This window comes from Hemiscyllium ocellatum, chromosome 2, assembly GCF_020745735.1.
Source record: "Hemiscyllium ocellatum isolate sHemOce1 chromosome 2, sHemOce1.pat.X.cur, whole genome shotgun sequence".
NCBI classification, from domain to species: domain Eukaryota; kingdom Metazoa; phylum Chordata; class Chondrichthyes; order Orectolobiformes; family Hemiscylliidae; genus Hemiscyllium; species Hemiscyllium ocellatum.
Window position 1 is genome coordinate 128,320,079 of NC_083402.1, and position 26,857 is coordinate 128,346,935.

At 41.7% G+C, this 26,857-nt stretch overlaps 2 protein-coding genes across 2 annotated transcripts in view; both read right to left on the reverse strand.

The window, feature by feature from the left end:
- Positions 1-6,628, reverse strand: part of haus6 (HAUS augmin-like complex, subunit 6) — a 62,686-nt gene extending 56,058 nt beyond the window's left edge. The window contains exons 1-3 of the mRNA XM_060840026.1: positions 6,309-6,628; positions 4,066-4,161; positions 348-426 (exon numbers count right to left, since the gene is read on the reverse strand). Of these exons, the coding sequence (XP_060696009.1) occupies positions 348-426; positions 4,066-4,161; positions 6,309-6,445 (312 nt within the window). The 5' untranslated portion in view covers positions 6,446-6,628. The remainder of the gene's footprint in view (positions 1-347; positions 427-4,065; positions 4,162-6,308) is intronic.
- A 10,033-nt stretch (positions 6,629-16,661) lies between these two features.
- Positions 16,662-25,110, reverse strand: LOC132825036 (perilipin-2-like). The gene is made up of 8 exons (XM_060840045.1): positions 24,970-25,110; positions 24,735-24,771; positions 24,066-24,261; positions 22,794-22,876; positions 20,303-20,567; positions 18,989-19,179; positions 18,420-18,554; positions 16,662-17,246 (listed from the first exon to the last, which is right to left on the reverse strand). The coding sequence occupies exons 2-8, from the start codon at positions 24,759-24,761 to the stop codon at positions 16,851-16,853; spliced, it is 1,293 nt and encodes a 430-aa protein (XP_060696028.1). The 5' UTR covers positions 24,762-24,771; positions 24,970-25,110; the 3' UTR covers positions 16,662-16,850.
- Positions 25,111-26,857: the final 1,747 nt, after the last annotated feature.

A 26,857-nucleotide genomic window follows, 5' to 3' on the forward strand; every position in this document is an offset into this window, starting at 1 on the left:
CCTAGGTCAATGTCAGATGATTGAGGCTTAGTGATTATTAATACAACTAAGTGACTTGTTTGGCCATTTCAGAGGGCCTTTGAGAGTCAACTGTAGGCCAGACTAGTCAGTGTGGCAATTTCCTTCAATAAGAAAGCATTAATGAACTAGAGGGTCTTCCCAACAATTGACAAAGGCACCATGTCATCATTAGAGTCTTAAATCCAGACCTTTTTTTAAATTTCACTATCTGATATGGTAGAAATCAAACACAGGTTCCCACAGTGTTACCTGGGTCTGAGTTAACAGCCCAACAATAACAGCACTAAGCAATTACCTTCATCTATATTAGGTTTTTATTTACTTACTGCAATTTTCTTCATCCACTCAAAGCACACTTTCCTAAAGGATGCAGCACTTTTCTTATCATAAATAGGCCAACAATCCCTTAAAAGAAAATCAAGAAATGACATCAAAACAAGTTAAGCATTACTTAAAATTTGTAGCAAATTTAAATTAGCTAATTATAATAATAGTTGTACAAAGGAAGTTCCACATTTTAAGACAGAACCATAAAAGTCTAGACATGAAGTGGAGCAAGTTGAATGCTAATTACACAGGTTTGAATAGGGAAAAGGAAGTTCAACAAATGTACTACTGTCCAACTCACTTCATGCTCCAGAAGCCATTATGGGTGGCAATGGTAAAACGTGTGTCACCCTACTCTGCTGTCTAATAGTATACAGCCCAGGAAACAATTACTGTCACTCATTACAGGAGATTAAAAACAGCTAAACTCATTTACTCTATTACAAGCAACTCTTTGATTTATGATATTTGATTTGAGCAATAAAACTCAAATTTAGAAGTCAGTCAAAAGAATCTATTCAAATAAATCTTATTCTGCAGCCTCCAGAAAAAAAGGTCAAGGAAATGGTTAATAGGACATTCCTTTTTTGCAGGAAAAGTGGCAAAGTTCAACTTCTCACAGCTTGAAGTTGCAATCTCAGTCAGACACCCAATTAAGACTGTACTCAAATGAATGCACATTGTGAAAGGAGTACCTCAAAAAGAAAAATATTAACAGTTGCACTAAATCTGAAAAATAAACTATATTATCCAATAAAATGTAAAGTTGTGCAAGCAGCCTTAAAATTAACTCAAAAGCAACTAATGCTACTTCTGAGAACTAAAAGAAAGAAAACATTTTAAATTTCTAAAATTACAATAGAAAGTGATTATTAAAAAAACCTGACTTCAATATTGTAGATTGTCACAATCAAAACCCAGCAGTTTTTCAACCATGAAAAGTTAACCCAGCTAAAGAATTAAATAGCAAGCTCACCTTATAATTATGATACATATGATCAAACATTAGAAGGCAATTTACACATACAAGATAGTTTTCTTATTGCAAACTCCAATCTTAAAATTATATTGCCCTTCTCTGAAATAAATCTACATTTACAAGAAATTTAAAACGTATTTAAACAGATTGGCAAAAGGGATAAATTTCCTCAGAGCTTTTCTCCCCTGCAGTTTGGCAGAAGTTAATATGAATTGGACACACCAAAATTTACATAAGTTATAGCGGCAGAGTAGAAAGGTTCTGAGATATATAGCCCATAGATGCAAATGAGATCTTCAGGCTTTTAAAAAAAAATTTGACTACTAGTATCTCAACACTCCATGATGTGACAATCTCAACTGCTCAAATCAATAAGATTCCAAATGTCACAAGTCAGTCAATTGTGTCAACAAAAAAAAAATCAAAATGGATTAAAATGGATTGGATACCTGGCTTTGACCTGGACACTGGAAATGAAAAAAAAGCGCACCCACCCGTTAATCTTGCAAAGCCTTTCTTACAATGGTGCAACTTGCGCCAAAATTGGGAGAACTACTCTGCAAGCTAGGAGAAAGTGAGGACTGAAGATCAGAGTCGAAAAGTCTGGCACTGAAAAAGCACAGCAGGTCAGGCAGTATCCAAGAAGCAGGAGAGTCAACATTTCAGGCATAACTCCTAGTCAAGCAAGAGCCCGACAGTCCCTCTCATTGAAATCATACATTATAACAAATGTCCCAGACCATCCTTGGATATGGCCTAACCCAACTGACAGCACAGACTCGTGGAAAGGGTAACATAGTATTACAGAGTCAGGAGGGAGTTGACCTCGGAGTCCTCAACCAAAGTTTCACGGCATTAGGTTAAACACGGGCATGGTAACCTGTTAATTAACAAGTAATGTCCTCCCTCAGCAGATACATTAGTACTTCTCCACATTGAACATAAACTGGAAAAAGCAGTAGGGCAAGGTCACACAAACCATCACAGAGCTCTATATCAGCACCACCATTGATCAGCACTACCAGTCTGGTTTAAAGCAGATAGGGAGAGAACCCCACCAAGAGGAGAAAAAAGCTATTAGGCATATTTTCACCAATTTCCCTATCACAGATGCACCTGTCCATTCAACAATCGGTGAATGAACCTTTTGAAGACAAATGTCATACCATTTCCCACACCCAGCACTCACTCATTGTATGGCATAACTATAATTCTAAATGCGGGCAGATTTTCAACAGGTACAGTATCTTATCTGGGAATCCATAGGCTTTGTAGGCCATGAGAAGCAGAATTTTGTTCAACTGTTCACAATTTGGCATTCCCTCACTAAACCACTACCAAGCAATCAGACCCCACTTAAAAGAGGTTGCAGGGGGCATGACCAAAACAACACCCAGACTACCTAATAAAAAATCTATTTAGTGAAGATAAACAAAGCACCAGTGCTGTACCAAACAGCATGCAACAAACAGGGCTAAATGACTACGCAGGTGCCTCTGATCAAATCTCGGGAGCCCAGCCACATCTAATAGAGACAGAAGTCACAACACCAGGATATAGCACAACAGGTTTATTTGAAATCACAATGTTCTGCAGCACTGCTCCTATCATGCTACTTCTAACTTTGTCCATCCCAGTCTAACACCTCCACGTCACATCTAATGTAAATTTGTTGCATAACTTGGAACTGAAGTAAAAACAGTAAGGCCACCAAGCTCTTAGCTGAACTCAAAAAATGTGAGCTTTAGGAAAGCAGAGTAATTTGATTCTTAAGTGCTGTATCCTTCTGCAGCTAATTACCCAGCATAATTTGTCAGATATCCAAAACTAGCCTTTGGGAAAAGTTACTCAAAATCCTCCAATTACTAATTTGCAAGAACTGTACACTGTAAGTTAATACCTCAGAAGACATGAGAACAATAGTCCAGATTTTCCAAGATTGAAATCATTGTCTCGCCATGTTTTTTCCATGTTAAGAAATCCCTGTCAGGACTCCATTAAAAACATGGAATTGTTTCTAAATCTGACAGATATCTTATAGGGCAGGATTACTAAGGAAAGGCAAACCATGACTGCATTTTCACAGCAGGTTAAAATCTTCTAGGAGAAAGTGAGGACTGCAGATGCTGGAGATCAGAGCTGAAAATACGCAGGTCAGGCAGCATCCAAGGAGCAGGAGAATCGACGTTTCGGGCATGAGCCCTTCTTAAGGCTGCGCTTTTCCAGCAACACATTTTCAGCTCTGCATTTTCACAGCAGTTGAGTTCCTAGGAATAGAGGGGATAAAAGAATTCTGAGGGAGGTGTGCTAAGATTGTATCAGTTTAAAAGGACCTCAGGAATGAGCTTTTCCCGAGTAACCACATACTTTATCAGAACCCATTGATTTAAATTGATACTTTGGGAGGGCTCAAGGTGTGTAGGAATTACCATGCAGTATCTTCAAACTCTTGTTAAATTCTTTTAAAGCCTATAATGATGGGGTTTTCAGAGAATCCCTATGTGCAACTCTTATCAACACTGGCATGACGACTGTCTGGCTGATGAAAAATTAGCTTGCAACACGAACGTCTTACATTTTGCTTTTGACAGTCACTATAACTAGCTGCCCCTGTCAATGATAATGGTTGAATTGCCCTGGTCATACTTATCTTTAATGTAAAAAATGAGCTAAACAAACCTAAGAGAACAAAGTTTCATTCAGTTGGTATCACAGTAACAATAACATATCTAGCTTACCTGAAGAGAGAATTGGCCCGATTTTGGTCCAATTGTAAGAACAAGAAATGCATGACAACTTGAAATGCTTCCATGTTTGGTTTGTCAAACATATCCCTGTTTGAAAATAACCAGAAGATTGTAAGAGTTTCTTTAGATATCTAAACAGCAAAAGAGGGGCAAAAGTGGGCATTGGACTGCTGGACAATGATGCTGGAAAAGTAGCAATGAGGAACAAAGAAATGATTGAGGAACTGAATAAGTATTTTGCTTCAGTCTTCACGATGGAAGACACGAATAATATCCCAAAAATTCAAGAGTGTCGTATGGCAGGGGTGAATATGGTGATCACCAAGGAGGTGGTGTCAGGAAAACTGAAAGGTTTGAAGCTGGATAAATCACCTGGACCAGATGGACCGTACCCCAGAGGTTTTAAGGAGATAGGTTAAGAAATAGCAGCAATCTTTCAGAAATCACTGCAGTTAGGGAGAGTCCCAGAGGACTGGAAAATCACTAATCTAACCCCCATTTAAGAAGGGAACGAGGCAAAAGACAGAAAATTACAGGCCGAATAGACAATGGGAACCCACAGAGAAGGATGAGATTTCTGAATACTTGGAAGTGCATGGAATAATAGGGCAAAGTCAGCATAGTTTCATCAATGGGGGGTCATGATTGATAAGATCGGTTAGAATTCTTTGAGGTGGTAATAAGCAGATTAGACCAAGGAATGCCAATGGATGTTATCTACCTGGTCTTTGATAAGGTGTCACATAAGAAGCTGCTTAGTAAATAAGGTGCTAGAGGCAAAGTACGAATATGGAAAGAGTAGATTACTGGCAGAAAGCAAAGCGTAGGGATAAGAGTTCTTCTCAGGATAGCAGCCAGTGACTAGTAGTGCTCCACATGAGGCAATATTGGAATCCTAACTGTTCACTTTGTACATTAATAATCTGGATGAAGGAACTGAAAGCATTCTAATTAAGTTTGCAGATGATACTAAACTAGGTGAAGGGTCAGGTAGCATTGAGGAAGCAGAGAAGCTGCAGAAAGATTTAGACAGGGGAAGAAGGTGGGCAAAGAAGTGGCTGATGGAGTACAATGTGGGAAAGCATGAGGTCATGCATTTGATAGGAAGAATAAAGGCTTAGACTATTTTCCAAATGGGGAGCAAATTGAGAAATCTGAAGTGAAAAGGGACTTGGGGGTCTTAGTCCAGGAATCTCAAGGTACATTTGCATTATTTGGAGACACTATTGTTGGACTGGAGTGTACAAAGTTAAAAATCATACAACACCAGGTTATAGTCCAACAAGTTTATTTGGAAGCACCAGCTTTCAGAGCGCTGCTCCTTCATCGGGTGGTGTGGAGAATAAGATTGTAAGACAGAATTTATAGCAAATGTTTACAATGTGATATAACTGAAATCATATATTGAAAAAGACCTGGATTGTTTGTAAAGTCTCTCAATTTTTAGAGTGACCATGTTGGTTTCGGTTCTTTCATACCGAAATTGCAAAACCTGTTGGACTATAACCTGGCGTTCTGTAATTTTTAAACTTGGTAAATTTGCAGGTTGATTTGCTAGTTGAAGTGGGCGGGTGGGGGCGGGGAGACGGCGGGGGTGGTGGGCGGGGAGACGGCGGGGGTGGTGGGGAGACGGCAGGGGTGGTGGGCGGGTGGGGGCAGGGAGACGGCAGGGGAGGAAGGGGAGACATGGCGGCGTAGGGGAGACGGCGGGGTGGTGGGGAGACGGTGGGGCTTGTCGGTGGATGGGGGGTTGGTTGGTCAGTGGGTAGACTGCGGGGGTGGTGGGAGAGTGTGGGGTGGTCGGTGGGAGTAGTGGGCAGGTAGGGGGGAGACAGTGGGTGAAGTGGGCAGGTGTGGGGGAGACAGTGTGGATAGTGGGTGGGTGTGGGGAGTAGTGGGTGGGTGTGGGGAGTCTGTGGGAGTAGTTTGTGGGAGTGGTGGGCGGTTGGGGGGGGGGAGACAGTGGGGGTAGTAGGTGGGTTGGAGGGGGAGACAGTGGGGTAGACGGTGGGTGAGATGGTGGAGGTAGTGTGTGGGGGTAGACAGTGTGGGTAGTGTGTAGGTTGTTGGAGGGGGACACAGATGGGGCAGTGGGTGGGTGTGGCGGGGGGGGAAGACAGTAGGTTGGTTTGGGGGGGGGAATAGTGGGGGCAGTGGGTGGGTGTGGGGGGTAGGCGGTGGGGGCTAGAATCGTTTCCGCCCACAGGCCCAGGCTGAGCCCCGGGGTCTCTCACCGGCTGAACACGACACGCTTTCCCCCGGCGCCACGTGCCCCCGGGCGGCCCTCATCCCCGGACGGGCTGAAGCCCAGCGCCAATAACCCGCTCCACAGTCGCTCCTTCCGCCAGATACCGGGCCCTGAGGCGGCCATGGATCCTCGGGCCCGCTCTCCGGCCGTGACCCGGCTCTAACACACACAAGCACACCGTGTGTTTCTCTATCTCACTAACACACTCTCCCTTATTCCCTCTGTTTAATATTCACACTTTCCCGCTTCCATCGTTTGAACCGTTTTCCGCCGACGGCGCGCGAACAACACAAACCGTCTTCCTTCCCACCCATCAGCCAATCACAACCCCGGTCCTACACCCACTGAGCTAATCACCACCGCGTTCAAGCTCAGCCAATCATAACAACGTCTCCGAAGCACTTCGCCAATCGCAATGAAGCTTTCTACCACTTAGCCAATCGCAATCCCGTACCTACAACGGTTATCCAATCAACACCGTCTTCCTTTTTATCCGATCATAACGCCCTCTCCGGTCACTTGGCCAATCGTAACGAAACTCCGATATTCAGCCATTCACATCCCGGCTTCTCCTCCACTCAGCCAATCATAACCCAGTTCCGGCTCAGCCTATTACGAATCCGCTTATATTCCCGTTTTGCATATCACGACCTCGCTCGTGCTGAGCCAATCAGAGCTCCCCTTCTGATCCACTTCGGCAATGACAACCCAGTTAAAAATCACATAACATTATGTTACAGTCCAACAGGTTGATTTGGAAGCACTAGCTTTTGGAGCACTGCTCCTTCATCAGGTGTTTGATGCAACACCAGCATCTCCAAATTATAGCATATTATTGATCCTGCTCCTGTTCAGCCAATCACAAGCTCAGCCCTCCAACCCCTGTCTCCCCCAGCCACCTCGCGCAGCAAACCATCATTCCTGACACAATGGAGGGGGTAATAGGGGTTGCAGATACTGGAGATCAGAGTTGAAAAGCACAGCCACACAGGAGCATGAGAGCCGATGCTTTGGGCAGAAGCCCGTCATTAGGAATGGAGTGGGGAAGGGCATGAGAGATAAATGGGAGGCTGGGGGGGGGGAGGGCAATAAGTAGATGCAGGTGGGGGTGGAGTGTGTGAGAAACTAAGCTCACTCACTTCAATAATTTCAGTCCGAGACAAGATCTGAAGCAATCAGTATGTTTATTATACGCTTGCAAGCGTGGTGCCTAAAATAGACATCCAGAGTTTAGCAACTACATATCTTATATAGGATTCACTACTCCAAACCCAGTGCCCATTATTATTGTTTATCCCTCGCCTTATCCGGCCTTGTGCATAACAAAGTACAAGTTTTACTTGGTCATTTCACCACATCCTGCTGTGGTCCATTGTTAGGTATATCCTCCTTCACTGCTATCTGTTTCCCTTACTTGTGACATTTCCTCCCTTTCCCTAATCATATTGAACCTTATGACCTTTTAATTGGGGTTTGTTTTTTGTTTTTGCAGAAGTGGGAAACAGATGCTTATAAATACTGCTTGTACAAGCATATCTGGCTTAATCTACATCCTCACAGCACCTTATCTATTTGTCTGTAAAATCTACCATTGTTTGCAGGCATGTTTCATTCTTGTGTGCACGTTTTAGCTAATACAAAAACAATTATATATTTCCTTCACATAGTTTTCATTCTTGTTGACTCAGCTCTTGGTTGAAACAATTATATACTGGTGTGAGTGCATTTACCTTGCATAAGTAATTATGAATACAGATGTAACACTACTTTACCTATATCCCACAAGTGGATAGGTAAGAAGGAAGATAGACAGGTAGGGAAATTCGAGAAGGCAGTGCCAGGTTGGAGGGTTGGATCTAGGATAAGGACTGGGGAACGGGAGTGGTGAAAAAAGTTCACGTTGATACTGTGTGCTTTAAGGGTCCCAAGGTGGAAGATGAAGCATTCTTCCTCCAGGCATCGGGTGGGTAGGATCTGGCAGTTTAGGAAGCCTTAAGACTTGCAAATGGGACTAGATTAGGTTAGGATAACTGGTCGGCTTGGAAGAGTTGGACTGAAGGGACTGTTTCCATGCTGTACATCTCTATGAATATGAATTGGCCTCCTGTCTCCCCATTGTAGGGGAGACCACATTGAGATTTTCTTGCACATCCAAACACCTCATCAGTTGTGTCAGTTGCTCCCAATGTGGTCTCCTCTACATTGGGGATACAGGATGCCTCCTTGTGGAATGTTTCAGGGAGCATCTCTGGGACACATGCACCAAACAACCCCACCACCCTGTGGCCGACCACTTCAATCCCCCTCCCACTCCGCCAAGGACATGCAAGTCATGGGCCTCCTTCACTGATGCCTGGAGGAAGAATGCGTCAACATCGATTTCTCCCACCTTCCTGATGAAGGGCTTATGTTTGAAGCATTGATTCTCCTGGTCCAATAATGCTGCTTGATCTGTTGGGCTTTTCCAGCACCACAATATTCAAATCTGTCCCCTACACAGCAAATCCTAACATGGTCCACTTGCTCTCGGGTTTTCCTTCTCTCACCTGGATTTGAATTTTTAATTTTATTTATTAAATGTAATTTCTACCTATTCTCACTGTCACCCGGTCCATCCCTGACTCTTCCCTTCCTCCATGTCTCTGTTTCCATTCTAGGGATAGGCTAGCCACTAATATCCATTACAAACCAACCTTTTCCTACCTTGACTATACATCCTCACACCCTACTTCCTTTATGTTCCATTCTCCCAGTTTCTCCAACTCCATCGAATCTGTTCTGATAATGTCACCTTCTTCAATGGTCCCTCAGAAATGTCCATTTCCTCAACTGAGGATTCTCCACTACCGAGGCTGACAGGGCTCTCAGATGTGTCTGAGCTATCTCCCACACGTTAGCCCTCAGCCTCTCCTCTTCCCTCCCAAAAAAGCGATAGAGTTCCACTAGTCCTCACCTACCATCCTCTGCATCCAAAGGATCATTATCTGATATGTCCACCAGAATGGAAGGGGGATTGAAGTGGTCAGCCACAGGATAGTGGGGTTGTTTGGTGCGTATCCAAGAAATGTTCCCTGGAATGTTCCCCAAGTTGGCATCCTGTCTCCCCAATGTAAAGGAGACCACTTCAAAAGCAACAGACACAACAGATGAGGTGTCTGGATGTGCAGGAAAATCTCAATGAGGTCTCCCCTACACTGGGGAGATAGGAGGCCAATTCATAGAATCATAGAGATGTACAGCATAGAAACAGACCCTTTGATCCAAGTCTCTCATGCTGACCAGTTATCCAAACCTAAGCTGGTCCCATTTGCAAGTCCATGGCCTCCTCCACCGCCAGATTCTATCCACCCGATACCTGGAGGAAGAATGCCTCATATTCTGCCTCAGGACCCTTCAACCACATGGAATCAACATGGACTTTTTTCACCAGAGCATGCAACCACCAGGCACATATTCCCCAGCCCTCCCTTCTCAGAATTCTACAGGGACCATTCTATCGAGGATGTCCTGGTCCACTCATTCTCCGTTGCTAACACCCACCCACCCCCAACCCCCACTAGTTCCAGATATAATCCCAGAAGGTGTAACACCTGCCTGGTTATATTATCCCTCCTCACTATCCAAGGCGCGGGACACACTTTCCAGCTGAAGCATGCCCTTGGGGAAGAAAACTGCCATCCTTACTTGGTCTGGACTACGTGACTCCAAATCCACAGCAACGTGGTAATTAAAGATTGGCAATAAATGCTAGCCTATCCAGCGATGCCCTCATCCTGTGAATAAATTTTAAGAAGCGATTTACCTGAAATTCTCTGAATCTAGTTTACTGCACTTACTGCTCACTGCTCACAATGTGGTGTCACCAGGCAACAAAACTGGGTGACAGCTTTGGAGAAAGTCTACATTCTGGCCTTCCAAAATGTAACTGAGCTTCAAAGTTGACTGCCACTTCAACACACCACCGCGCTCCTACCAACATTTCTCTTAGGTCTGCTGCAGTACTCCAATGAGGCTCTGCACGAGCTGGAAGAACAGCATCTCATGTCCACTTGGGGACCCTGCAGTCTTCAGGATTCAATACCGAGTTCAATAATTTTAAGGTCTGAACAGGTCCTTCCATGTCCTTTATTTTCCACACTCCAGGTCCTGTTGTGACATGGACTTCTTGCAGCACAGCCAATCCATTTTGACATATTTATGGTCCACATTATCAGGTTTTTCTCTCTCTTTGGCATACCATCCTCCATCCCTTTCACTCCCTAACCGTCATTCTCTCTCAAGCTCCATCTGTGCTGTCTGCTCACTCCTCTTTCCTCACTCATCCCCTAAATTGAGAACGTTTACAACCTTTTCCCAGCTACTATCAAGTTCTGAAGAAAAGACACAAGACTTAAAACATTAACTCTATTGTCAGTCCACAGAAGATGCCAGATCTGCTGATCTTTCTCTCGATATTTCTGCAGCATTTTCTGTTTTTGTTTCAGATTTGCAGCATCCTCAGATCTTTGTTTTATTTATTATAATCATAAACATCTCCACTCAGCACTGCTGCCAATCATAACCCTACATCCACTCACAGGCCAATTGCAGGCTTCACACAAGCCCGATTTCAGTAAAGAGAGACTACAAAATCTCAGTTGATCTGATTAGCTAGCCAGTGGAAGAGGACAGGCCTGATATAGAATGTGGCAAGGGGACTTCAAAGTTTCAGTTTATGTCTCTGACCATCTCTGAAACTGTATCTAAATGGCTGTCAATGAAAATGGCTGCCAGTGAAACGTACAGTCTCCGCAACTGTCAGAGTGATTGCCTCTCATACTACCACTAAAATTGAGTGTATCTGAGTGACTGTTACAGAAGCTGATTGGCTGACTGTCTCTGAAACTACGTGCATCAAAAGTGATTGTCTCTGATTCTCTGTGAGTGAATGTCTTTCAAAATAAGTGTGACTGAAACTGACCGTTGCTGAGTGACAGTGACTGAAACTGACCGTTGCTGAGTGACTGTGACTGAAACTGACTGTTGCTGAGTGACTGTGTCTGACACTGACCGTTGCTGAGTAACTATGACCGAAACTGACCGTTGCTGAGTGACTGTGTCTGAAACTGACTCAATGAAACTGCTGCTGAAAATGAATGTCTCTGAGTGACGTTTAAAGTAAATGACTATACCCGAGTGACTGTCTTTGACACTGTCTGACACTGATAATGTCTCACCAAACTTATTGACTTTTTTGAGGAGGTGACAAGAATGATTATGATGGATGTTGTCTACATGGACTTTAGTAAAGCAGTTGATAAAGTATTGCATGGCAGGCTGGTACAGAAGATAATCTCATGGGATCTGGGGTGAGTCGGCTAGATGGTTAGAAAACTGGCTTGGTCACAGAAGATAGAAAGTAGCAGTGGATGAGTGCTTTTCAGAATAGAGATCTGAAACTAGTGATATTTCATAGGAATCAGTGCTGGGACCTTTGTTGTTGTAATTTATATAAATGATCTGGAGGAAAATGTCAGTGATTTGATAAGTAAGTTTGTAGATGACAGCAAAATTGGCAGAGTTGCGGATACTGTAGAGGATTGTCAAAGGATACAGTGGGATATAGATAGATTACAGATTTGGGCAAAGAAATGGCAGGTGGAGTTTAATCCAGATAAATGCGAAGCGATACATTTTGGAAGATCAAATTCAGGTGCGAATTGTACAATAAATGGCAGAACCTCTGCACTGACATACTGAGGGATCTGACTGTACAGGTCCACAGATCCCTGAAAATGGCAAAACATGTTGATAAGGTGGTCAAGAAGGCATGTAGCATGCTTGCCTTCATTGGCCAGAGAATCAAATATAAAAGTTGGCAAGTTATGTTACAGCTGTACAAAATTTTAGTTAGGCCACATTTGGAATAATACATGCAATTCTGGTTGCCACACTACCAGAAGGATGTGGGTGTTTTGGTGAGGGTGCAGAGAAGGTTTACCAGAATGTTGCCTGGTCTGGAAGGTTTTTGTTATGAGCAGAGGTTGCATAAACTCAGATTGTTTTCACTGGAAAGAAAGAAGCTGAGGGGTGACTTGATAGAGGTCTAAAATTATAATCAGAGGCTTTTTCCCCAGGGTGGAAAGGTCAACTACAAGTGGACACAGGTTCAAGATGAGAGGGAAAAGATTGGGGCAGAATTGCAGGGAAACATTTTCACACAAAGGGTGGTAGGTGCCTGGAAGGCATTGCCAGTGGATGTTGTGGAAGCAGGTGCTTTAGCAATGTTTAAGGCATACCTTGATAGACACAGAAACCGAGGGATAGATTTTGTGCACAGGCAATAGGTAGTGGATCTAAGTAAGGATTTGGTATCAATGCAGGCCTGGTGGGCCAAATGGCCTGTTCCTTTGCTGTATTCAACTTGTGTTGTACAAAATACAAAGTCTGATCCTAATTAATTTTTAGAAGAGGAAGGCATATTGTAACTAACTTAATATCCACCTTAAAATTATTGCTTCAAGGTTTTTGTTGTACATGATTATGGAGATTAAATAGCTGAATTATTTTGAAATGCTAAGGAATTATTCTTGCACAGCTTTTATTCAAATAGGGATAGTTGGCACCTTTGGGCAGAGAGCTTTGAAGATCATTTGGCTTCATTTTAGGAGAGCTGAGTGTTGTTGGTGATTATCTCTTGCTGCCTTGGCATTTATGTTGGTTTTTTTGCCAGTTGCCATAGTAATTGTCAGGGAAGCTTAGCTGTATAATGTGCAAAGAATGCTGACTGGCTGCAGGCAAAGGTCAAATGTGACCTCTAAATTAATCTCAAAATAAACGTGTTTGTTCATTAAACAAAAGTTCCATCATGATGTCATTTGAATTGGTAGTTAATAGTTCTACAGATTACAAATATAAGATCAAGAATGTTAGTTATTAAACCAATGAGGAAACAAAGAATTTTGCACTTAGGTTTTATGAAAATTTAAAGTTTAGCTAAAGTACAAGGACATTTCTAAATTCAAATCAACAAGACTTTAAAATAGAAGATGAGACATGCGTATTTGTTCAAAACATTCCTCAGAAATTCTCCGTTGATTGCTAGTTGAAGTTTAGCCCCTGCATAAAATAAACAGTCAAATGGACAAGCTAAAATAGTGAAATCAGGTTTATTGGTGTAACTAGTCACATACTGAATAATCCAACCCTATGGTAAGTCCCATACATTTTACACCTTAGGTATGTGCTTGAGATTTCAAATACCGTAATGCAATTACCTGTCTGACAAGTTGAAATTGAGAAGAAAGAATGAGAGAGACACTTACATTAAGGGACTATTACATTACTGTTAAATATGGCAAGGAAGGTCAGAAAAATTCCAATGGCTCTACAGTGGAGGTAACTAATAGAGCTGGAATGATGTGAAACTGACTAACCTGACATAATAATGATGGTTGTGTTTGTGGGCACCAGTGAATACGTGCCATACACCACTTTAATTTGTAGGTGTGCATTTAAATGGTTTTGGGGAATGCACCTGGGATCTGGGAGGGGAAGGCAGGAATGGGGTTGAAACCAGGTTGGGGAGAAAAGGGGTCAGGGCATTTATCCCCATCATCATTCTTCCCATTCTTATTCCAAGGATTTCCTGCCTCCCCCTGAAAACCCCCTCCCCCATTCCTCCTCCTGAATCCCTAAACCCTTCATACTGATGCTCTCCCCCCTCTCATCTGATGTCATCATTGCCTTCTGCTGAATCCAGTTTTAAAAGCAGGTGGTGTGGTATTTGCATATGACAGCACACAAATTCTATGTGAGGCCATATTGTCTGGAAGCGTGTGTATGATGTTTCTGGATGAGTGCACATGTAATTGCCGAGGTTGCATATACCACTTAATGTTGGAATAAACTATAATCTGTGTTCCACGGAAGGGTCACTGGACCCAAAACGCTAACTCTGATTTCTCTGCACAGATGTTACCAGATCTGCTGAACATTTAGAGTAATTTCTGTTTTTAGTTTCTAAGCATGTTCATTCCAGAGGAAGAGACCTACTCAGAATTACTCAATTAAGACGTTTCCAGAAACTTGGGATACTCTGAGTTGTACAAGCAAAGATTATGCAACCGTTGGCAGCCATTTTAAATAAAAGACAGCCCTGAAACCTCTCCTAGCATGCGCTCCATGTTTTATTATGCTGAAATAGATGATATGCTATGATCAGATTGAATTATAGAGCTGGCTTAAATGGCCTAGTGGAGTTTTCCTGATTCTCTTTCTTATGCTTTCAGTGGGCATGACTGTATAGATAATTGTACAGTATGTGTGGATCGTATATTAATTGAACAAACATCATTCAATGTGAAACTTTACTGTCATTTTACTTCAGAATTTGGAATTCTGGCACTTCTTTTGTGTTACTTGACAGGATACAGCAATCACCCAACGAGAGACATTTATTGTTTATTGGAGATACCCTTGAGAATCTAGTGGACAGCCACCTTCACGAACTGCTGGTCTGGATTGTAAATATATGGTTAGGTAAAGCAATCACACTTTTCTCCCAGTGACAGAAGAAATAATGTTTATAAATCACGTACTGTATGGTGAGAGGAATTTATTGTTGGTAGTATTCACATTTGTCGCCTGCCTCTCTCCTTACCAGTGGTAGAGATGGTGGATTTGGAAGGTGCTGGCTAAGGAGCTTTGTATTGGCAACAGAATTGGAAAACTTCTTCAATTCTTCTCCCACCTTCACACAGTCCAGTTTTGTCACTTTCCTACCTTAAAAACACGCTTTCTCTCTCTCTTTGGGGATGGGCTGTCTACTAATCTTCATTATAAGCCCACAGATACTCATAGTTACTTTCTGGCCTTTATTTCAAAGGGAATAGAGTATAAAAATCATGAGGTCTTGTTGAAATAATGCAAAGCACTAATCAGCCAACACCCAGAACATAGTGAAGTTTTGATCTTCTCATGTAAAGAAAAACATTATAGTAAGTTAATTGGGCTAATCCTGGGTACATTATGGTTTTCTTGTTAGATGAGGTTGAACAGGTCAAGCTTGTACTTGAAGTTTAGAATTGAAAGGTGACTTTAGAGGGCTTGGCAGGGTAGATGCAGAAAGGTTTTCTTCTCCCTTGTGGAAAAGGCATAATCTCAAAGGGGTTGCCTAGTTATGTTGGAGAAACAATTTCTTCTTTCAGAGGGTAGTGAATCCATGGAATTCCTAACCAGACAGGGCTGTTAATTCTGGTTATGTATATCCAAGGCTAGTAAGGGCATCAAGGTTATGGGGATAGGACTATAAAATGGAATTAAGGATTACCAGATCAGCCATGATCTCATTGAATGGTAAAGCAGATTCAATGTGCTGAATGGACTACGTTTCCTTCTATATCTTATGGACCGCACTTGCTCACACCCAGTTTCCTGTGAGGACTCCATTCTCTCAGTTTCTACTTTGCATCTGTTTCTGATTTTGCAACTTCCCACAATAGCACCTCAGATATGTCTTCCTTTCTTTTCAACCAGATGTTCCCCAACCCACTGTATCCCAAAACAAGTATGCAGCTCATCTCCATAAGCATCTTTTGCAATCTGAATTTACTGTTCATTCATCAAGTTTGCCTTGGTTCACAACACCAACTAGTATTTTCCTTTTCTTCACTCTTACTCATAAGACCTTTGTAATCTAGTTTTTCATTTGGATGGATCTCAATTGTGGTTTGGACATGAAACTTTTCAGAAAATAATAATCATCCATAATTTCTGTGGTCCTATCTATGTCACCACCTAGCATAGCAACATCCCAACCCGTGTTATCAAAGCACATTTGGAATAATATGGTTGTTCAAATTCTGCAAACTTTAGCCAGTTCCCTTACATTTATAGTGATACTTAGAGAAGAAGTACATGTTATTTGATTTGACCAGGGCTTACAAGTTAGATCATAATCAATCAGTCTTGTAAAAATTGAAAGCAACACAACAGATTCAGAATCTTGACCTTAGCAATTGGCTATCAGCATATCTTGTGTTATTGAGAAGTATGACAGGCTTGTGATCAGGCATTTTAATGCACCCAAAATGAAATTCCAAACAGACAACTGATTGAATTTGACTCAGCTAGTATCATATAAATTCCTTCAGCAATTCTATTTAGTGGTTAAGCATCACAGTGAGCGCAAAAGAGCAAGAGATCAGACTTATCAACAGCAACGGCTTTAGGATTTTAACAGCGTAGTTTCATCTTCATCCATGAATCTGAAACATTAAAGTTGATAGTAGTAAAACCTCAACCAGTTCCTTTCGGAAAAGCCAACTGATATCTAAAGGATTAAACAGTTGAAACCATGGTTGCTCAAGGATTTATTAAGTACATATGAAATGAAACAAATTTTAAAAGAAAGCGATGAATGAAAGTGAAAAGCCACTCCTCATATCTTGATTTGTATTTCATCCTTTTCCCAAAAGACAAGAAAAGGAAACTTCCATGGAGAGAAGGTGGTTAAACAGAAATAGATGCTACAACAAACAAAGGATGATCAAGCATCATGACAAGTGTGCACCTGCTCTGATGGTATCCCTTCCATGGTCTCGGTCTCCCCTTCTTGTTGGGACGCAGTCAGTTGCGGGTAAAAGGGACCCACCAGCCAATTCAGAGGTGTGTTATTCACCAAATAATCCATCACTCCATCCAGTGAGTACTTCATCTTCGAGAGTTGATCCTTGCTTGTGAAAAGGATCTGGCTAGAAAGTTCTCTGAAGGATGTTTTAGACTTGAATGTGGAATACATCTCCCTTGCCAGAAGATTTATGTACTGGACCTGTTCTTGAACATTCTGTGGTAAATCCCGAACACTGCTCACTAGCACAACACAGGTTGTCTGCAATTGTTGGCTCAGATTCCGAGCAATGGCCAGTGTACGTGATTCAACTTGCTATATATAATTAAAAAAAGATACATTTGAAAAGCCCAGAGCTTTCTAGTGGAATTCAGTATTCTGCACACATTCTTCATCTCTTTACCACACATCCCTGCTTCCCCACTTCCAAGATATAAATGGAGATCCAAAGTCATGACAATAATTCCCAGTCAAAAGAACATCTGGCTCAAAAGGGCATTTATCTACTTACTGCACAGTACAGACTTAGGAGAAGGCCAGATAATGGTATGTAAAGTTAAAGAGGTGGACAGTGTCTATTGTGATAGTTTAATCAAGTTCAACAGATGGGTGGAACAGGTGACAAGTTTAAATTGTTCAAGAACAGGGAGAGTCTGGATGGGGCTGATTATTTTTTCAAAGAGAGCCTCCAGAATTTGTCACCAGCTGATGTATAATTGATACAGATTCATCTTTCAATAATCACAATTACATGAAAGACAAGTGTCTGAGAATTTTTAATCCAAGCAATCTCCTCAACCAGTATCTCCCAAAAGCATTAGAGAGAAAATTTCCTCAAACATTTTTCTCCTTCTAGTGCTTAATTTTGAGCTATTCCGAGTTGACATGATTGCTGGAGGTAACTACATGCGTCCGGCCACATTCCTCCCATCCGGAATGAGAAAGACTTAATAAATTGGCTGCCTTTTCCTTCTTGATCTTGTATATTTCAGTTCTTTTAATAAAAAAAACTGTGGTGTCCTACAAATGCCAGGCAGTGAAGAATGAAATTTGAAGGATAAAATGATTGCAAGTTTTACTGGATACACAACCACAGGCAAAACAAAATGCCAGAAGCCAAAGCTGTTGTAGTTTTTGTGAAGGCATCAAAGACAAGGGGACATGGATTTAAGGTAAGGAGCAGGAGGTTTAGAGGGTACATGAGGAAATATCTTTTCATCCAGAGGATGGTCGGAACCTGGAATCTACTCCCAATAAAAAGGGTGGTAGAGGCACAAACTCTCATAACATTTAAGAAACGTTGATGTGCACTTGTGGTGCCAAAGGTATACTAGGCTACGCACCAAGTGTGAGAAAATGGTATAGAATCATTAGGTACTTGTTTTTGACTGGTGCAAACTTGGTGGGCCCAAGAACCTTTCTCTGTACTGTAAACCTCAGACTCTATGGGCCAATAACTTACAAGAGATTGTCACAATGCACACTCACCTCTGCTGCATAAGATTCATTGTCTTCATATTCTAAATTAGACTTCCTCCAGTCTATCCATGTCTGGTATAGCTTATCCTGGGCATCATGGAGTTTTTTATTTGCTGTACCCATATTTTCCCTGGCATATTCTATCTAGAACATGAAGGACAGTTTAGCATTGAAAAAAAAAGAAAGCATATTGTATCTGAAATTAGGTACAGGATTAAAATCTGGATATACTGATGCACCCAACCTACTTAGTAATGTTGTGTGCAAAATTTGACCTAGGAAATAACAATTGAGATTCATTTCACATTGTGACTCAACTTTTCTCTTCATGACAATTCATTTTAGATTCACTGACTACAAACCTATGTAAATTACCAGCAAGTTAATACTGCCTCTGAAGTTGAGAGTTTTGTCCAGAAAATACATTGTTAGGTAAAGATTAAAACTACTTACTGAAATGTTCAGTTTTTGCAAGCAAATTCTTTTGCATTGAAATGCTGAAATTCAGTTGGCTTAAAAAACTTGGAGAAAGTAAATTGGCCTGTCTTACTAACCAACACATTGACTTGTGTACTCACTAGATCAATGGTATGGTGCAGTTGGGAAATGGCCTCTTGACCACGTTGCTTAGCATTGTGAACTTTGACCATGGCCTGCTGATATGTGCGCTGTCGTACTTTGGTCGAAAGTGATCCCAGCCTCTCAAAATAACTCCGTTTCAGAGGATCAATTTCAAATTCATCAGTTCCCTTGTTCTCTTCTTCTTTCGCTGCAAAGCACAAAATTTGGTCTACTATTAGAACCCAATTTAACACAAAACTGGCAACTGCAGTATCAAAACTATGAGCAAATTGTGCCATGGCTTGAGTGAGAACATAAGAAGCTTTGTCCATACTCAAAACCATACTATTATTGCTAGGAAGTGATTGGCCAAGGAAAAGTAACAGTTTGCCTATCCACACTGAATACACAATTAATTTATTTCCATTAAATACTCATGATAGTGCCCCAAAATTGTAGTGTGGTTATCTGGTTCACTTGCTATGATGGCAAGCATGTATTCAGAAGAAAATGATGCCTAATCTTTGTAACTCACATTTTAAACATATCTCAGCAAAATATATTGGAAAGGTCACTGAAACCATTGTTTTGTTAGCAAAAAAACCTGTTATTTTAACATCTTAGTTTGAGCCTATATTTATGGCACTGATGAAGCTGGTTGCTAAGACCAGCAGAATTTCCAGTATCTTCAGAGAGAACAGCAGTGACATTAAAATTTGTTTCAGAAGTCGGAGGAGATGCTGAGGCACTCCACTTTCATCACCAGGTTTCTCTCTGCCTCTTCCCCAATTTAAAAGGTTGTGCAGGATTTACCGGAGCCTCATGCATCAGAATCCTCCACACAGACCAGCTGCAAAAGGATGCTAAATTCCTTAGATACCAATAATGTTAAGAATGGAGGAAAGGCATGAAATTTATGCTTTCTAGATGCAATGCCACAGTTAAATAATACTTATTACATAAAAGTTTTTCTAATTAGAATGGAATGATTTGCTTCACTGCATAATATTAATCACATCAATGCTGTATCCAATTACTCACAACTATTTTAACTTTAAAAAATGTTCTCATTATTATGTAAAAGTATCAACATTCCAGTCTTACATTACTCCTGGTCAACTATTAGGTACCAAAGGTACGAATCCAGATTAGACATGGAATGTTAATGTTACTTCGGACAGAGAAACCCCAGTGTTCCTCAACTTCAATTGTCAATTGAGTTAACAAGCAACTTCCTGGTAAGAATAACCAGTAGGATTAGTAGAGAAAGTGAAGGAGAATATGGAAATTATGCAGAAGATTTTATTGGGAGCATTCATATTGCTTCTCACCTTGCTCATCATCAGTCAGAGGGAGATAGTGATCCACAAGTAATTCAGAAGTGATCAATGCTGAATTTGCTCCACTGCTCAATGCTTTACCCATACGTGATTCAAGCACTTGGTTCACGCTGCCATTCACTACAGCTTTGGTCATTTCAAAACTCTCATGGACAGTGTCTTTTGTCTTGTCCACTACCCCAGTAATTTTACTTGCTACAGTCTCCCTGGTACCAGTAACAGTATGTGTTACAATTTCCTTTGCTTTAGCAACAACCTGTTGAAAAAAAAAACAGCCAGAGGTCACAGGCCTTGCACTACCAAATTTTCAACAGTTTCAAGTGTTAGATCCTTGAATGCAATAAATGAGTAAACCATGAAGCTGCTTAATTTTGTTTGATCAACTAATAGAAATCACATCCGATTGCTGATTTTAACTTCACCTTCCCACTTGCTCTCCATGTCTCAGTTTCTTGGCACCCCACCTTTTGGAGTTCCACCCTTAAATATGCTATAAAAATAGAGATTTTTCAACTTCCCACAATCTCCACCTGTTTACAGGGTCACAACAATTTTAGAGAAATAAAAACAACTCTTGGTCATCATAGGAGCAAGTCTCAAGACATGTAGTTAAAAAAATGTACAAAGCAGAATACTTACAAGCAGCTTAATACTTGCTTCATATCTGTCTCAAAATATCAAATTAGCAACTTATCTGCAAAATCCTGCCAATGCACCTGGCCACCTTTCAGCATCTGCAGGTTCATCTGAATTCCAAACACATCTAAGTTTAGAGTCATAGAGAAATACAGCACGGAAAGAGATCCTTCAGTCCAACTCATCCAAGGCCCCCAGATATCCTAACCCAATCTAGTCCCGCTTGCCAGCACGAGGCCGATATTCCTCCAAACCCTTCCTATTCAAATACGCATCCAGATGCCTTTTCAAAGCCTTTTAATTGTACCAGCCTCCACCACTTTCTCTGGCAGCTCATTCCACACATGCACTACCCTCTGTGTGAAAAAGTTGCCCATTAGGGCCCTTTTATATCTTTCCCCTATCACCCTGAACCTATGCCGTCTAGTTCTGGAGTCCCCCACCTCCCCAGGAAAAGACCTTGTCTGTTTATCCTATCCATTGCCCCTCATGATTTTACAAACCTCGATAATGTAACCCCTCAGCCTCCGATGCTCCAGGGAAAACATCCCCAGCCTATTCAGCCTCTCCCTATTAGTTCAAATTCTCCAACTCTGGCAACATGCTTGTAAATCTTTTCTGAACCCTTTCAAGTTTCACAATATCTTTCCAACAGGAAGAAGACCAGAACTGCATGCAATATTCCAAAAGTGGCCTAACCAATATCCTGTACAGCCACAACATGACCTCCCAAGTCCTATACCCAATGCTCTGACCAATAAAGGAAAGCATATCAAATGCCACCTTCATTATCCTATCTACCTGCGACTCTACTTTGAAGGAGCTATGAATGTGCACTCCAAGGTCTCTTTGTTCAGCAACACTCCCAAGGCCCTTACTATTAAATGTATAAGTCCTGCCCAGATTTGCTTTTCCAAAATGCAGCTCCTCACATTTATTTAAATTTAACTCCATCTGCCACTCCTCAGCCCATCTGATCAAGATCTATTCCTTTTATAGTCCTGAAAATACCAATCTACTGTCCGTTAATGTACCATGCTCACCTAATGATTTGAAAGTTATGGTAAGTAAATGCACAATTGAACTGTTGGAGATTAGCTTTGCACCTCCATAGACCTTGCAATTTTGTGAAGGATGAGCACTCCATACCAGGACCCATGCACTCCATCACCTTTCTCCACAGGCAGATAGGTAAAGCTTACTCATAAATCAAGAAAGCAAAAATAGGCATTGCTGAAGCCTTTTATTGTGCACACATCTGAACAGACAAAAGAATGCCAAATTTCAAAGGAGCAACAAATCATACTGTGCAATGAAAGAGTGCTGACTGCTCGGTGAGGTGGTAATGATTGTATTCTCCATGCCAATAACTCAGTCAGTCAGTGCCAATAATCAGCATATCTTTCTCTCGCCATATAAACTTTCACTAAATTTCATTCGGCATTGGCATGTCAATCCTTCTTTTCAGCAATTCTCAAGCAGAGCAACAAGTCTCTAGTATCATCCTGCTCCATGTGTAACCAATGAAAAATTGGGCAAGAATGAAGCCATCTCAGGTATTAACGTCAAGTGACTAAGCATTGATTTTGTACAAAGTAATACTGTGGATGCAGGAAATCTAAAAGAGAAAAGCGATCTGGAGAAATTCAGCAGGTGTGGTAGTATTGTACGTCTGTGGAGACAGAAACAAAGTTAATGTTTTGAGTCTGGTACGAAGTCATACCATTAACTCAGTTTCTCTCCTCACAGCTGCTGCCAGACCTGCTGAGTTTCTTCTGTGCTCATTTGATTTTGTACAAGCCAGTTTGATTGCATAGGCCTGGTAAATTTATAACAAAGTCAGTACCTGGTCAGTCGGTTGGTGGAGAAAAGGTAACTTCTCTTCGATTCTGTCTAGCCCTTTGCAGGCATAACCATTTGCAAATGCAACTAAAACATAAAAAGAAGAGTGTATACAAGATAGCGTTTAAAGCACGACATGCAGAGTTGTCAATTCAAAGAATATTAAACACTTTATTGATATCGATCAGCCCAAGTAATGTAGCTACTCTTGGAATGTGTACTTATATGAAAACATAAAGGAATTACTAATCAAAGCAAGGACTCATTACTGGGCAGTACGGTGGCACAATGATTAGCATTAGTGCCTGACAGCACCAGGGACCTGTGTTAGATTCCAGCCTTGGGCAACCACTTGCACAGAATTTGCATGTTAGTTCTGTGTCTGTATGGATTTTCTCTGGTATTCCGGTTTTCTCCCACAGTCCAAAAGACTGGCAGTTAGGTGGATTGGCCATGCTAGAATTCCCCCATAATCTGCAGGTTAGTTGTGTTTGACATGGTTTTAAAAAAACCCATGCAGAGATACAGGGACAGTGGGACGCTGGTTAGAGGGTCAGTGCAGATTCAATGGACTGAATGGCCTCTTTCTGCACTGTTGCAATTCTAAATCACTTTTTTTAAAAAATCAGCATCCTCTATAGAAGCTATTTTTCTGTACTTTAAGCCTAGTTTCATGCAAAGGATTATCAAAAGCAAAAAATGTTCTGTCTACAGCTCTTAGAAACCAAAACCTTAAATCTGCAGTTTTTAAAAGATTACATTTAAGTCTGGAGAATAAATGGTAACTCTTCAAGAAGTAGGTGGTTTGCCTTGTGCCAGAGTTGAGTACTTTTACTGCATTCAACAAGCAATTTTCTCAGGAATTTATTATATAAATAGAACAGACTGTCTGTACTAGGTGAAAGGTAAAACAACTGCAATTCAGCAACTCGCTACTTCACAACTAGGTAAGAGGTCAGGAGTTGAAAATGTCTTTCAGAAGAAGATATTTGTTTCAGTACTGAAACTGATTCGCTGAACACTGGCATGAGTCACAAAATGACAACTGATGTCCAATATCTGACCACACCCCACAGCAATGCTCAATTACAGCAGTCATAGGTTGCTTATGTCTTGCTTATTCAGTAATAGTTTCATTATTAGATCAGGATCTGTTAAATATACAATTCTAGTGAGCATCATAGAAGTTACTGCTGTATGATTCAATTTTAGTATGTTTATAATAGAATTCAAGGAACAAAATCAAGGCCAACTCTACAAAAGAGAACATTCTTACTTTGTGGTTCCAGTTTGTGAAGTATTGGTGTAGCACTGGTAATGGCTACGGATGAAATGACAGTCACACTTTTCTCTGCAACTTCACACAAAGACTTCAGATAGGGGTGATTCTCCTTTGTGCTGTTGTATACAGATGTCATCTGATCATAGGCAGTGCTGAGAAATGGCAAGTTAGCCACGCGAACAACCACATTCTAATAGGATTTTTGAAAAATCCAGAGTGAAAAATATGTTATTTGTGCACAAATAAATTTCATTTGAGACACCGTATGTACATTCCAGTTCAGTTTCTGTCACTTAAGAGGAAGTGAGATCTGCCAGAGTTCTGTTAGTAGCGTGGAAAATATTGCAACAACAAAAAAAAACATACTCTTCCCCCAGATATTCAGATCACCTATAGCCAATCCCAAATCCTCACTGGGGAGATGTTCAAGACACATTCTACTGTCAACCTGGGAAAAGTCAGCAAACAGGGATCAATCCTGATTTGAGATGTTACTCCTGTTAAAATTTACTGACCAATTAAGGGCTGTTAGTGAAAACCAATACATTTTATCAGCAGGTTCCGTTATAGTTAGCCAGCATTCATGAATATGGAATTGTCAATGTTACATTTGCTTTTCAGGTCTAAACACCATTCCAACCCATAACAGAAAGAAAAGTGTACCTGTGGCACTTCTACGGCTGAGGCCATGGCTTCCGCTCTACAATAAAAAAAAGTGAAATGGAGTTTCAGAACAAAAGAACGTCAAGCTACATTGGCCATTCCCTTCGCCCTGGTTCGGTGTTCACAATTCAATTAGAACCGGAGCTTGAACAGGACACAGAGTAACAATGTCTGATGTGGTCTAACAGCAGAAAGCAACCAGCATTTATCCGGAACTAACACGCACTTCACTCACCGATTAAACCTTTCTCTCTCTGCTCCGACTGCACCGATTATCGGGCTCTCGCGAATCCTCAGCCGCTCCAGTTACACCGACCCTCCACCGCACTTGGCGCTGGTTGCAATGACTCTGCTCCCGGAAAACCTGCCCACTGACGTCAGCCAGTGCAAACCCCAGTCATCAGCACCTCAATCAGGAACACCCTCTGCCAGGTCTTCGTCAGTGTTTTCCGCTGCCTACCTCACCCCTTGTCGCTGTTTCAAGTGGGGCATATTTCCAAGATTGAAATGATCTTCTCACAACTCCAATAAAGTGTGCTAGGGCTGGGGATGAGGGTGGTGAATCGATGTGATTGACTCTGGAAGAACGAAATAAAGCTAGCACCGCCCTTTGCTCTCAACATTGTCTGTGAGTTGGCTTGCTACTCTAAAGGTGTTGTTATGAGCAGATGGCGCAGTGTTTAGCACTGTTGCCTCATGGTACTAGGGACCTGAGTACAATTCTGCCCAAGGGGTCGTGGCTTGTGTGGAGTTTGCACGTTCTCCCTTCATTTGCAAGGGTCCCCTCCTGGTGTTCTGTTTTCCTCCTACAGTCCAAATATGTGCAGGTTAGGTGAATTGGCCATGCTAAATTGCCCATTGTGTCCAAGGATGTGTCAGAGTAGCCATGGGGGGATTACAGGGATAGGTTAGGGGGTGAATCTGTGTGGGATGCTCTTCAGAGGGTCAATGTGGACTCGAGCCATGTGGATTGCTTCCACACTATATGGATTCTGTGAGGAACATCTGGTTGTACCTACATTTCCACACACCCTCTGCCCCCTCCCCCCCCCACACACACACACACACACACAAACACACAGCAACAGGTAAGCAACCTCCATTGGTATGTACACCACCAATCCTGATGAGTGAAGAATAAATTCTGGGAGGAACTCCAAACCTTGATTACTACCGTACTAAACTCAGACAAGCTAACCATTCTTGGTGACTTCAATGGATTAGTTGAAGCATGGGGAGAGGTCTTCAGAAATCAACTGGAACAGCAGTGGCCTTTCATTGAAGATGTGTGTTTTGCATAATTCCTTAACCATCAGCAGATTGTTTCTGCCCTCCAGTTGTGCCTCTTGCACCTCACTACCTCCTCATTCTACGCATTTGCAATTAGTTGATTGTTTAATCACCAGGCAGAGGACCGGAAAAGGTGTGTGAGCTACAAAAGCCATGTGAGATTTTTTAAAAATTCATTTGTGGAGCTTGGACGTCACTGGCTGGCCAGTATTGATAGCCCATCCCTACATGACCTTCGGAAGGTGGTGGTAAGCTGCCTTCTTGAATTGCTGCAGTCCTCTTGTGGGTTGACCTACAATGCTGGTAGGGAGGGAATTCCAAGATTTTGACTCAACAACTGTGAAAGGAACACTGGTATATTTCCAAGTCAGGTGGTGAGTAACTTGGAGGGGAACTTGCAGGTGGTGGTGTTCTCATGTAACTTCTGCTCTTGTCCTTCTAGGTCAAAGTGGTCATGTGTCTGGAAGGTGCTGTCTAAGAATCTTCGGTGAAATTCTGCAGTGCATCGTGTGGATAGTATGCACTGCTGTTGCTGAGTGCTAGTGGTGGAGGGATTGATTATTTGTAGATGTGGTGCTAATCAAACGGGTTGCTTTGTCCTGGATGTTGTCAAGTTTTTTGTGTGTTGAGATGCTGATTGTTGCATTGACCAATGTCTTTTCATTTCAAAGCTGACCGTCAAGATGTCTTACACTATGACATGAAAATTCAGAAGCATTTCAACATGTCAAACTTCAAACCGGCAGTCATGAAGGAAACTTACTCAGAGAAACTTGAGATTAGCTGCTACAGTAAGAATAAATGCTCACCGTAATGAAGATTTATTATACTTT

What these genes read in the sequence shown, in the direction of transcription:
- LOC132825036 (XM_060840045.1), bottom strand. Translation starts at nt 24,761, where the DNA reads ATGGCCTCAGCCGTAGAAGTGCCACAG. An exon ending in TCTGACTGATGATGAGCAAG is followed by an intron (nt 19,180 to 20,302) that starts GTGAGAAGCAAT and finishes TGTGCTTTGCAG; the next exon opens with CGAAAGAAGAAGAGAACAAG. An exon ending in ATGAATCTTATGCAGCAGAG is followed by an intron (nt 17,247 to 18,419) that starts GTGAGTGTGCAT and finishes AATTATATATAG; the next exon opens with CAAGTTGAATCACGTACACT.